Source organism: Eubalaena glacialis, chromosome 1 (genome assembly GCF_028564815.1).
Source record: "Eubalaena glacialis isolate mEubGla1 chromosome 1, mEubGla1.1.hap2.+ XY, whole genome shotgun sequence".
NCBI lineage: Eukaryota > Metazoa > Chordata > Mammalia > Artiodactyla > Balaenidae > Eubalaena > Eubalaena glacialis.
The window spans coordinates 14,051,834-14,065,100 of record NC_083716.1 but is presented as its reverse complement, the minus strand read 5'-3'; the positions used below and the strand labels follow the sequence as shown (position 1 = coordinate 14,065,100).

At 38.6% G+C, this 13,267-nt stretch overlaps 1 protein-coding gene across 2 annotated transcripts in view; it reads right to left on the bottom strand.

Annotated features, from left to right (window-relative positions):
• The window catches only part of SHTN1 (shootin 1), a 101,102-nt gene that overhangs the window by 25,376 nt on the left and 62,459 nt on the right, over window positions 1-13,267 (bottom strand). For both annotated transcript variants that reach the window (XM_061192971.1, XM_061192965.1), the window contains exons 12-14: window positions 11,173-11,255; window positions 4,418-4,527; window positions 889-942 (exon numbers count right to left, since the gene is read on the bottom strand). In XM_061192971.1, the coding sequence (XP_061048954.1) occupies window positions 889-942; window positions 4,418-4,527; window positions 11,173-11,255 (247 nt within the window). The remainder of the gene's footprint in view (window positions 1-888; window positions 943-4,417; window positions 4,528-11,172; window positions 11,256-13,267) is intronic.

The window sequence follows — 13,267 nt, the reverse complement described above, 5'->3', positions numbered from 1 at the left end:
AGCTCTACCTCCGCCCCCATGTTTGTTGACTTACTGTGCATAATCACTGGTATTGAGACTGTAACAAGATCTGAGAATAAAGCTCTTAGTATCCAAAACATTTTCTAAGTGAGGCATTTGTCTCTGACAGAAACTGTTGGACAGGGCAGTACTCATTTATTTTGTTGGCAAAAGCTCATACTTTGGAAAGAAGAAATATGACTAGAGATGGGCATTAAGCATGCTCTCCAATGGATGTGAATTACTTTTAGAAAATGAAATTCGTAGCATAAAGAAAGGAACTTCTATTACCCAAATTTATCATGACTTTTCAAAACTGTGAGAAAAGCAGACTGTGACTCTGATGCTAACATATTTGGGGAGAAGCTCTGATTTATATTTAGGTGCCAAGAATTCCACTTTCATGCCCCAAAGTTAAGCACTATCCATGTGAGAGACTACTATACAATATACTATTATCTACTACATTTATCGTAGATTTACTTACAAATAAATCTACTGTAATCTATGTATAGATTTACTTATAACATTTTATTTACTATATTTATATTTATAATATATCTACTATATAAGCATGTACTGATCCTCACATCTGGCCAGACACTTTATCTTCAAGATGTAATACAAGTATTGGAGAACAAGAATAGGAAACAATGATTTGGGGGAAAGTGTACCCATTCTTTTAGAATAGAAACACCAGAGTATTGATACATTATTAACACACCCAGTGGAGGAGTCCACAGCACAATCAAGTCAACTATCAAAAGTAATGAGGCTTACTGTAAGTGGAAATAAAATATATCAAAACCAATTATTCATAACAGTAGATTTTAAAAATATTCTTCCATTTTCCCATTAACTAAATAATAAACTGAGATCTATTCTTACCAGTATTCCTTTTAGTTCATTCACTGCACTTTCAGAGCCTTTTGAAGATTCTGGCTACAATTGTAAAAAGAAGAAAAATGACTGAGTAATTCAGTTTTAAGATACCCAACGAAGATTTTTACATGGCAAAGTGTTGGTAGCTTATATTGACTATATTTTTTTAAATTAGGTCTATGTCTTACAGTTAGGAAAAAATATTAGACATGCTAGTGCTCCCAAGGGGCAGTTAAATACAAAATTAGAGGTAAGAGTCAAGCTACCGCCTTCTATACATCATTTTGTTACCTATTATCATATGTAGAAAAGATTTGGTAAACGTTAAATTTCAAAGATTTAATTCCAAATTATTCAGAACATTTTACAATAAATTCTTCTCCACTCTCATTGCTGGACTTGAGCCAGCAAGCGAGGACTAGGAAGGCAGCAGTGCAGAGCAGAAAGCAAGCAACGGGGCAGAAAACCTCTCTCAGCTCCGTTAGCTCCAGGCCAAGGCCAGCTTACAGAGGACTGGCACGTCTAGTTTCATGAATTTCACAACAGGGATCAGCAAAGAACCCAGATTACAGGAGAATGTTAGCATCACCGGCTATCAGAGCAGTAAAAGACCTCAGAGGGCGTGCAGTCCAAGTACTTCATCTTACTTATGAGGAAAGTTACACTTTGAGGAATTCTGTATTTGAGTCAGGTGTCTCGATTACAAGCCCAGTTCTCATCTGGCTACACCACGAACAAAATAATTTGAAATGAAATTCTGGGTAATACCTGCCTGCCCCATAATACCACAGTCTCTGTGGACCCCTCAATGAAAAGATGGCTGAAAAAAACCCTCTGATCTTCCCTGTACCACTTCCTTTCACAAAGGAGATGAAGAGAAAACCTGCAAGACACAGTGAAAGGAATCACTCAGGCCTCTCATTCCTAGAAAAGAGGCAAGGCTAATCTTTCATCAAGAGATGGGAGGTGGGGCTTCCCTGGTGGTGCAGTGGTTGAGAATCTGCCTGCCAATGCAGGGGACACAGGTTCGAGCCCTGGTCTGGGAAGATCCCACATGCCGCGGAGCAACTAAGCCCGTGTGCCACAACTACTGAGCCTGCGCGTCTGGAGCCTGTGCTCCGCAACAAGAGAGGCCACAATAGTAAGAGGCCCGCACACCGCGATGAAGAGTGGCCCCCGCTCACCGCAACTGGAGAAAGCCCTCGCACAGAAACGAAGACCCAACACAGCCAAAAATAAATAAATAAATAAATAAATTTATTAAAAAAAGAGATGGGAGGTGATTAATGGCAACCTATAATTCTTTCCTCTCAAAAGATAATAAAAGAATAAGATTCTATTCCAATTTTAAAAAACGTACAGTTAGAAAAAGTGAGAGAGAGAGAGGTTTGCTGCTCATGTACAAATTAGACTACGGTGTTCAACTTTCATAGCCTCGGTTTTCTGTGAAATACACATGCCATCAGTGGCAGTCACAAGTGCCAGTCAAAAGCTTTAAGACACTAATTTTAACCACACCAGCACCACCACCAACATCAAGGAATTTAGTAATACGCAGTTAAATTAGTACTCTCAAGGCAGGCTTGACTTCTGTAGGTAAGCTGTTCGGTGACATGTTACGACTTCTGAACAAACACCCTGCCTAAAGGCATACTCAAAAGTGCCGCTATGCCACTCAAGTTGCCCTCTGACTGCACAAGCCTTTTCAAAGCCTGGACTGCATACTCTCGTAACTGCTGACATTTCAGGAAAGTACTGATGGTACTGGGGGAAGAAGTCTGCACTGAGGCAGGCAGTGACCATTTGTTTTAAAGGTTACTGACCAGGTCAGTCACCACTGTATCTACACAGTTTTAATGATTACCAGCAAAAAAAACCAAAACAAAACAGTTGTCCACTGATCCTTGTTCAGCTGTCCTCCAGATTTTATTAAATTTTTTATTAAATGAATGGACATTAAGTAATGTGTAACTATTGAAAGAGTCACGGCAAGAAAAAGGACAAAGTGATATACCAAAAATGAAAGTACATACAGAACACTGATCGCTTACGATTTAAGAAGTTTTCAAAATTTTTCTTTAAACTAATTTTGTTTCTTTTATGACACTGCATTTTTCTCTAGTAATAATTTGGTTTTGCTATTCTTTCCAAACTAGTTGTGACATGAAAGCCATAAAAATGTATTCTTTTCTAAGGTTCTACTTAGACCCTACATTTTAAAGTGGTTTCACATTTTACTCCATTTGACCCTAACAATAACCATGTGAGCCAGAGAGGGTATTTTATGGAGAAGAAGCCCGGGAAGCTGGGTGATAGTGCAGGGACCCGACTCCAACAACAGTGCTCTTCACTCACTCACCAGACACTGGCACTGAAAGCGCTGCGCCCAACTATCTACACGCTCAGCTTCTCGTCCAGTTCTACATTCTGCCCATTTGCTTTCAGAGCTCTAGCACAAGACTGAATTACTCTCCACAGCTGGCCGAAGCTTCCATTTCACTAGATGTAAATCTTCTCTTGGAGTGAAATGCTCGTTCCCTCTTCCCAACCCCCTTTCCCTGGACAGCCCACACCACGGCCATTCCTGCCTTGTCCAGTTATCTAGTCTGCCTGTGACAAAGTGGCAACTTTAAAAGCCCAGCAGAATTTCTAGTGAACAGTCATGACACTCGGGAACACTGAAGTAGCTGAAGAAGGGCATCCTTGAGAGTAAGAAAGGACCATAAAGTTTGGTTTAAAAGAAGAGGAAGAAGAAAGAGAATTAATCTGCTGATACCTTATTAGAGTGAAGAAAGAAAAAACATTTTTCAAGAAAAATGTCAAAAACTCTACTATTGAGTCTATTTAAATGGGACAGATATACAAGGGGAAGGGAGAAGTTCTGAACTAGACACTAGGTACTTCCACAGATCCTGGAGCTCACTGTGGTCTAGCTTAGAAGACAGCTGATGATACAGATACACAAGTTTCTCCTTGAAGTGACCTGGAATAGGTCTGTGAAATTAATGGAAACAATCTTGTAAACCTCACTATTTTTCAAAAGTTGTCTTAGGTCTGCTACGGTGTATGATGTGATCCCCACACTCCGATTCCCCTCCCCCACGCACTAAAACAAGCCTCGGGAAGGCAAGGATCTTTGTGTCTTGTTGACTGCTTTATTCCTAGTGCCTAAAACAGTACCTGGCACATAGCAGATACTCAATAAATACTTGTTGAATTATACACAAGAACCAGGAATTGACGAAAATAAAGGGCGTGCTAATTGTTACTTGTTTGGTATAACAGTTCATATCAATGTCCCTCTCAAGGAGATGGCAGCACCCTGCAACCACAGGACTTACTTTCTGTAGTGACCTAGGTTTCCTATGGGTCAGAGTCCTTCTGAAACGTGCTTATATGAAGCAAAGGCTTTTACGACACATTAGCCTTAACCTAAGATTTGACAGTCAATTCTGATGCAGCTTTCATCGGATTTCAAAATTTTACATTAAAAAAAAGAAACATCAGGGGAAAAAAGCATTTAGTCATTCCATACCTTTGCCTTGGGTCTAGCTGTCTGATTAACTGGTCTGAGATGAACTCCCTTTTTAATTCTGTCCATCATCTCTTCAACTGCTTGCCTCTTCAGGTCTGTGACTTCTTCAGCTATTCAAAGAACACACACATAAATCATCTTATGTTACAAGAAAACTACTTCCTATTTCTGGTGACTTAGAAGGACTGCACTATGTAATTAACGACAGTCATTTTTCAGACAGAGTCACAAAACACCAATAATTTACTAAGGTTAACAGCTCCCAGGTAGCAATATTTTTTTAATAAAAATCTTTTAATAAGAGATTTGCTTTGAGAAATAAGAGTTATAAAATTTAAGGTCTAATTTGTAGCTTGGAAATCAATATTAGCTCATCTATGTTAAACAAAGTACATTTTGTTCCATGTGTCAGAATAATAGACCTGAATTTCTCCAGGTCTTTAAAAACCTAATTTTGTACCTAACTCCAAATAATCATTCACTTTTGTCTCAAAGATGTTTTTGTAACTTATAGTACAACCTATGTCAAAGAAATCCAACCAAAGCAGGAATAACTATCAAAAAGCCCATTTGAAAATAAAAGATCAAAGAGATCTTTTTACCTGTTGGAAGAAATCCACAGTCAAAAGATGAGCAGCAGATAGATAAAATCTATTTTTAAATTGCCATCTTTTGTTTAGGAATCACACGGGAAGGAAACATTTAAGCAAACCTTTTTCAAGTCTTTTAAAATTGTCAATGTTAAAAGAAAACATACATCCAGAAATGACTGCAGTTAAGTAATTAAATTTGATAAAAAATTTCAACTGTCTATTGTTTAATCTTTACATTCTTTGGCTGCAAAAACAATAAAGCGGTTGAAATATGTATCAACTAGATGAATGCAACTGAGGTGAGCTGAGACCTGTTGGTCAGAAGAGTGAAATTTGTCTCTTGCACAACAGCTTGACCAAAAGCACCAAATCATTCTGGAACATTTATCACCATTAATGCAGCTCTAGATCTTGTGTTTACCTCCAGCTAACTCACTGTATCCAATACATTCAAGTGTAAATATCTCATAAAGACCCTCCAACTAGCATCTTTAACGGACTCCACATCGTGGGGCAGGCATATGGTAGGCACTCAGCAAGCATCTACCTACTGACTGACTTGTTAAAGTTCGAGCTTCAAATGGCTATCAATAATTCTACTATTTGAGCAGAAATAATTAAACCTCAAAAGGACGGCTTCTAAATGGAGGCAATCACAACTATATCCCCCAGCTAGTTCACAGTCGTGTCAGGCTTTGCGCTAGGGAGGCCAAAATTATGGCTTCTTTTACTGCTATATGGCAGACTTCACTCTAACCCTGGGTAGCTATTCCTCTTATACACGCCGAGGGGAGCAACTTAGAGAATCCAGAAGGTTCCATTATCCTCCACTCTGCAACATCACAGTGATGGGATCACTGCTATATTCATCATATAACCTAGGTTTTCTGATACAGTCCTGATTTCAAATAGTGTTGTCATCCTCAGAAGCCACTGAAATGCTGGGAATTCAAATTTCTCAATATCCAAACAGCATTTTTCAGTTCCAGAAGTCAAAAGAGTATCTTTTGTGAAGCAACATGGGAGACATAGCACCAAGGTCAGAACTCATCCACCAATAAATGAAAAGACAACAAAACTGGGGGTTGATCAACTATGTGCCCTTAGGCAGTATTTTCTAAGGCAGCCTCTGCTGATGGCTCACAAACATCAACAAGGGGACAGACAAGAAAATTACTATGAACAGAGATTCATTCATTCATTCATTCACCGACTCACTTATTCAATATCTGAACACCTATTATGCACTACATGGTACTTTTGCTGACCGTTTTCAAAATCAGAGGAAATAAGACCCAGATCTGTCATTCAAGCACCTGGTATGGGTATGGAATTTATTCCTGGGAATTTAAAAAAATCTTCAAAACACATTTGATTTTCAGAAAGGCTGCCATTTTGAGTAAGACTTGGGAAGAGCTGCATGGCAACAGGAACACCGCCTACAAACAGATTAGCACTCTGTAAGGAACGACTAAAACTCAATTAAATGCACAAAACAAAAACTAATTAAGGCAGACAGATGGAGAATTATGGTCAACACCATTCAAGTCTGCTGCAGCATCTAACATAACAGGAATTTAAAGTAGTTTCTTATTTTTGCTTGCCAGAATCATAGTGATAATTCAGAGAAGTGCCACTATCTGTATTGTGTACAGATTATAAACCAGGCTCACAAAATTTTCTCAGTCTTTTTCAAACGTAAAGGCTTAATTGGTCTCAAGGAAAAGAAATCACTCTTACCAGATTCCCTACTCAGGCACAACACAAGGGCAATGGCTAGGTTAGCTACACAAGCTTTCTCTCTCACCGACCCTGTTTTTGAACTAGCAAAATGCAAGCTATACGAACTTCTGAACTATTAAGCAGTTCTAATAAATCTGCAAGAATCACCTACAGAGAGCTCATGGTATGTTTTGTAATTCTTTTCTGCAATCACGCAGTTGGTAATTGTCTCACAAAAGCATGTAATCAGGGGGACAATAGAAATATGCAGGATACTGGAGATTAAGGAAAAGGGACAAATGAAGACAAGGGGTCTAATGTTATTGAACTGCCACAGGAAAATAAAATCAAATGTTCTTTGAGTTAGTGCTTCCAGGTCAGTCTTGGATCAGAAAGCTACATGTAATTAATTGAGGCTTAAATTTTAAGACCCACTTGAAAAATAAGTTAGTTCCTCAAAAAAAAAAAAAAAAAAAGACCCACAGACAAAACCATCACCTTATTGCTCAATAAAACCTTTTGTTATTACCTAGAGGAAACTAAAATGAATTTTTAAATGCCACAGGTTTACTTTTCTCTTTCAATAACATTTTTAAAAAGGCATTAAAAAAAATCTTATGGCACCGTGATGCACAAAATTTCTAAAGAACATATCATGGTTGAATAAGTTTGGATTTGACCTACAGTCATAAAGTTAAGAAATTTTCCTTAACTACAATGATCACAAGAGCCTGCTGAATGAGGACTTCTGCTCTTCAGGGTGGTTGGTACCATGCCTTTTTTTTTTTTTTTTTTAGGTAACATTTTGAATATTTTCTATGTTATGGGCACTACTCTAAATGCTTTACATGTTGTGAGACTCATAATTCTAAAAACAACTCTATGAAATAGGAACTATTATTCCCATTCTACAGATTAGCAAACTGAGGTAAGAAAATATCAACAAATTAATGACATAAATATATGATAAACAGCAGGCATACCTCTCAAATCTCAGAACTTGTCCAATAAATGCATTCTTATCAAAATCAGAGTTATTAACTGCAAAGTATGTAATATTTTCTTGTGTTTAGATCTTAAATCTACTTCTAAAATATTTCACAGACCTTCCCTACAATCAAGCTTTTTAAGAGTCATAACCCAGCAATAAAAGTTTCTCCATTCATAAGCTCTGAAAAACATACCAACTGTATAGCAAAAGCCATCATACGATGCTAATATAAGAAAACACTGTGATAGCGGGAGTGGTTCCTATGTTACAAATGCAAACTCCAAAGTGTCTCAGAAGACCCCAATATTGATGCTCTACATTCATTCATTATGACTTTAATCACTGTTGATCCATTCGACAACTATTTTTTAGTGTGAATGATTAACAAAACACTATAAACTACCTTGCCAGACAGAGCAAAGTATGGCTATGGTACCTATCATTTAAGGCACTATGATTTTAGGGTGGCCCCAGTTTAAAAATCTCCTGAGCAACTTCTGTGTCTGTAACTACTTAGAGTCCCAAAGTAACAATTCAATAGCTCAAGGATGAGGGGGAAAATGCTGCCACATTTCATGAATTGTAAATGAAATACCACTTTCATAAGGAAAACTGCACGGTTTCTAATACTGGGAGTTGAGAAGTTCTAGAACACATCTTTTTAAATTTAAGGGTGCTGTTGAGGTTGATAAGCTAATAATGTAATTTACTGAGAAGGGGAATTTATTTTATTCTGACTGCCTTCCTGACCCTCTAAGACTTAACCAATTTTCCCAAAACAAGATCGAAACAAACACAATTTTAATCTTAATTACAGTGTCAGGGAAGGCTTACAGCCAGTAACCCAAGAGCAGGGCTGCCCTGCAAATCACCAAAGGCAGGACTTCTAAATCCTGCAATGCCTTGGCAAAGCAGAATTTGCCTTTTAGCTGCATTACAAGGGGCTGTAGGAGGCAGGGGCAGAAAGTCAGTTCATACAGATGATGAAATCAAACAGCTTTCGTTTGTAATGGTGCTGCAAGGTTCTTGCTAAGAAGAAAAGACCAAGTCTAAACTTTGATTCATTCAATATGCGTGAAAGCTGTGGGAGGCTGCAGAGAGAAGTAAACCCTCACAGAACCTGCAATCTGTTCGGGGGAGAGGGGGAGAGATGTGGAAATAACCCCAACACCAGAGCAGAGGCTGGGGGGTGGGACATTAAATCCTCACAGTAACAAAATTTGAAGTAAACTGCTATAGCAACACACAGTAATGAGCCATTCATTCTGGATTATTAATACTCATAAATAAAGGAAGAGGAGGAAGAGCCTGGGAACACACCAGACAATATGCTGAAACCTGAATGGGAGACATGGAATTAGAACAGTACCTTGCTAGAGGAAGGGCAGGAGGGCAATTCTGGAATGAGGAAAGACAGGAACAAATGCACAGGAGGCTTAGTCGTAAGGGGCCAGCCATAAGGTGAGACAGATGTAATGAGAAATGAGGCTAGAGTAAAGGCAGAGAACCATCTCTAAGCAGACAGGGTATGAGATTCTATTCTGAGGCAGGGAGAAGCACAGAAATGGGATAAGATGTAGGACAACATAATGAGACCTGGCGTCTGAGAACACGGCACTGCAGAGGTATGAAAATGGCTGGGGCAGGGCAAGGAGACCCAGAGGCAGGAAAAGGGGGCCATGAAGTTTGCACTCATCTGGGCTTGAACCAGGCTAACCTACCATGCTCCATAAGTAAAACAGGTTGAACAAACATTGCTGAGTATAATTTGGGTTCTACGGTCCTCAGGCATAAAGGCCCAAGATCTGAGGCCAGCATTTCAAGCTTCTGCTCTCAGTGTGGGCCCACATCAAACTGCCCACAGCTCTGTGCGCTGACTCTGCACCTACCCACCTGGGGCCTCTGCTCAGCAGGAAACCTCTTCTCTCTCCATCCCCACCTCTTCCTATTATCCTCAGCTTCTCCCTCTCCAAAGAATCACAGGGTCCTATGAATTTTACCTCCCTAAACAGCTCCTGAATTTATCCATTTCTTTCTCTCTCTACGGCTACCACCCGCATCTCAGCCCCATCAACATTCACCTGAATGAGTGCAACAGTCTTCCCTCATCCACTCTCATTCCTGTACAGTCTGTTCTCTGTTCTCTCACTGCAGCCAGTGTAATTTTTTACAAAGGACAAATCTCATCATGTTACACTCCTACTTAAACTTCTACTGCCCTTAGGATAAATATCAAAATCTTGACCACCGCCTCTAGAATCTGGCTCCTGCCTACCTAGTAGACTTCCTCTCTTGCACCCCATGTTCTAGTAATATCAACTTTCTTTCAGTTTCCTAATATGCTAAGCTCCTTCCCCACTCTGGACCTCTGAATTGTTGCCCCTCCATGTGATCTATTTTACCATATATACCCTGACCTTCTAAATCCACAACTACTCAGCTTACACATCATGTGCTGACACCAGTAGTCCACCTCCATCATCTCTTAGATCAGTACTGATAATCACTCCTCCACAGTACTGATCAAAAAAATGTACTTAAATAATTATATATTGCCCTGGTAATTACGTGTTTACTTCCTGTCTGCCCCACTCAAATGTGACTTTATGTCTTGTATCTCCAGTACAAAGCACTGGAGAGAACAAAGAAAGTGCTTGACAAAGTCTCAGTTCATTGCTATCAACTCTAAAAAGCCTTTCCCCAGGACTTTCCTGGTGGCGCGGTGGTTAAGAGCCCGCTTGCCAGTGCCAGGTTCACGGGTTCGATCCCTCGTCCAGGAAGATCCCATATGCCGAGGAGCAACTAAGCCCATGCGCCACGCGACTGCTGAGCCTGTGCTCTAGAGCCCAGGAGCCGCAATTACTGAGCCCACGTGCTGCAACTACTGAGCCCACGTGCCACAACTACTGAAGCCCGCGCACCCAGAGCCCGTGCTTCGCAACAGAAGAAGTCATTGCAATGAGAAGCTTGCGTACCACAACGAAGAGTAGCCCCCGCTCGCCGCAACTAGAGAAAGCCCACGCACAGCAACGAAGACCCAACACAGCCAAAAATTAATTAACTAATTTTTAAAAATAAACATAAGGAGTGGTGATTGTACAGCACAGAAAATATAGCCTATATATATATATATTTTTAAAGACCTTTCCCCAAATCCTCATTTGGAATTACTCCCTCTCTTTCTTTTATACCCCAAAGTACCTCACCCCTTAATGAAAACACATTTCCCAGCATCCCTCACATTACAGTGATATGTGTGAATGTTTACCTGCTCTAGACAGTAAGCTACATGAAGACAATGACTGTTCTTTGGTTCATTCTTATAGCTGTTAAGTTCACCTTTCTCCCCAACAATCTGTTCATAGTCAAAGGGCTAACAAGTATGTCTACTGTTGAAAAATTGTACACCATCAACAAAAAGTTAACCAAAGGGGTGGGGTGAGAATTACCTGTTTCTGGTTGAGCTGCTTTTTCTTTCTTAGCACCACTGCCACTGGGGTGGGATCGCTTCCGGATCATGGACATGAGGGATCTTTAGGAGAAAGAAAAAGATTGACAGGATTAGTGGATGCCTTATGATCCAAGAAATAAAATGTATAGATTCTAAATAATCAGTAAAAATCCAACTCTTCTCTAAGTGCATGAATATATAACTAGAATTTAAGTAGCCTACTTTCCACTTTAATAAACTGTTAAATTTTTAAGAGAAAGATGTCTCATCCCTTTACTGTGTAAAAACCAAACTAGTTACTGGAAGAAGGGGGCTGCTAACATTATTACTAATTTTATGCAGAGACATCTGCAAAGTAAAATACATACAGAAAACCTTTCAATATCCATACTTAAAATTCAGAAACAGCTATCTATGTAATACATTTGAGGGAGAGGGAAGGACAAAAGAATTAGGGGATGTTTTGGTAAATATCTATTTGCGAAATATGGGCATAAAAACATCTGAATCTGCACAACATAGACCAGATACTTCAGGGATAACATATATTCAGACCACTGTCTCTCTGGTCCATGTTTTAAAAATCTGTGTAAAATCCAAATCATGATAAATTTGACATGAAAATTTAAAACCTCCATATATTAAAAGACATCATAAAGAATAAAAAGAAACTCTACAAATCAATGAGAAAAAGCACACACCCAACAGAAAAAAGGACAAAACCAAGAAACCCCATAAAAAAGGATGTCCAAATTTCCAACACACATACAAACAGGTGCTTGACTTCTTTAGTTATTAGGAAAACACAAATAAAAGCCACACTGAGGTTTTACTAAACACTCATCAAATAGGCAAGAAATTTTAAGTCTGATAACATCAAGTGTTGGTAGGTTTGTGGAGTAACAGGAATTCTCAAACTGAAGATGAATAAATTGATAGCACCACTTTAGAAAACTGTTCAGCATGAAGATAGACATATCCTACGAGCCAGTGATTCAACTTCCATATATCTTACAGAAATACAAGCGCTTGTGCACCAGGAAGCATGTACAGGAATGTTCATGTAGAATATCCATAACTTCCCTGAACTGGGAATGACTCAAATGTCTATCAGTATTACAATGGATAAACACATTTTGGGACATTCATAAAGTGGGTTACGTATCAATGAATATGAATGAACTTTGGCTACATAAAATAATATGGATGAATCTTACAAAATAATATAAAGTGAAAAGAAAAAGACACAAAGGAATACACTATAATTCCAATTATATCAAGTTATAAACAGACCGTATATGTATTTACAGTAGTTTAGGGATATGTATATAGGCAAAAAAAACCCTTTTCTTTAAGAAAAGGATAAAAGGATAGGACTTGAGGGTACTAGCATTGTTCTTTTTCTTGATTTTGATGGTGATTAAGTGGATACTCATTTTATATTATTTTAAACTGTACATAAGTTTGTGTACACTTCTACATATATATTATCACCCCCACCAAAAAAAAAAAAACACCAACTTAAAAAAAATGAATCAAGTACTCTGAAATTCTTTCAACTACATTATAAATGTCCTCAGTGTGGTAAACTGGATTTGACAAAATACAGTCCTGAGGAAGACAAATTGGGAAGAGAGGCATAATGCTGCCTCCAGAAAAAGGGGCAACTGGATACACAGTACTATTTGCTCTGAGGACAGAACAACTTGATGTTCCTTAACCACTATCATTTTTAGATTTTTTTTTTTACTTCTTACTTCTATCTTTGGTTATATTATTAATCCCCTCCCTAATTGCCTTTTCTTAAAATTCTCATACACACTGAACAATCTCCCACAAAGCACAGCAAAAAGAAAGTGCTACATCCTACTCTACCCTGTGAAGTTGCCAGGACTTACCAACTGGGAAACAATCAGTCACTGAGCTTTTAACTTCATCTAGTTAGTCTTCTTTGGGCTCATAGTGGCCCAAAATGTAATTAAATTATTTTTACAAAACTTCTAATTTGCACAGAACTTTAAAACAAGTACATTTTAATCCATAAGGTGAGGGAATTAAATGATGCAAACTTTATTTTTTCCATTCTGTCAACT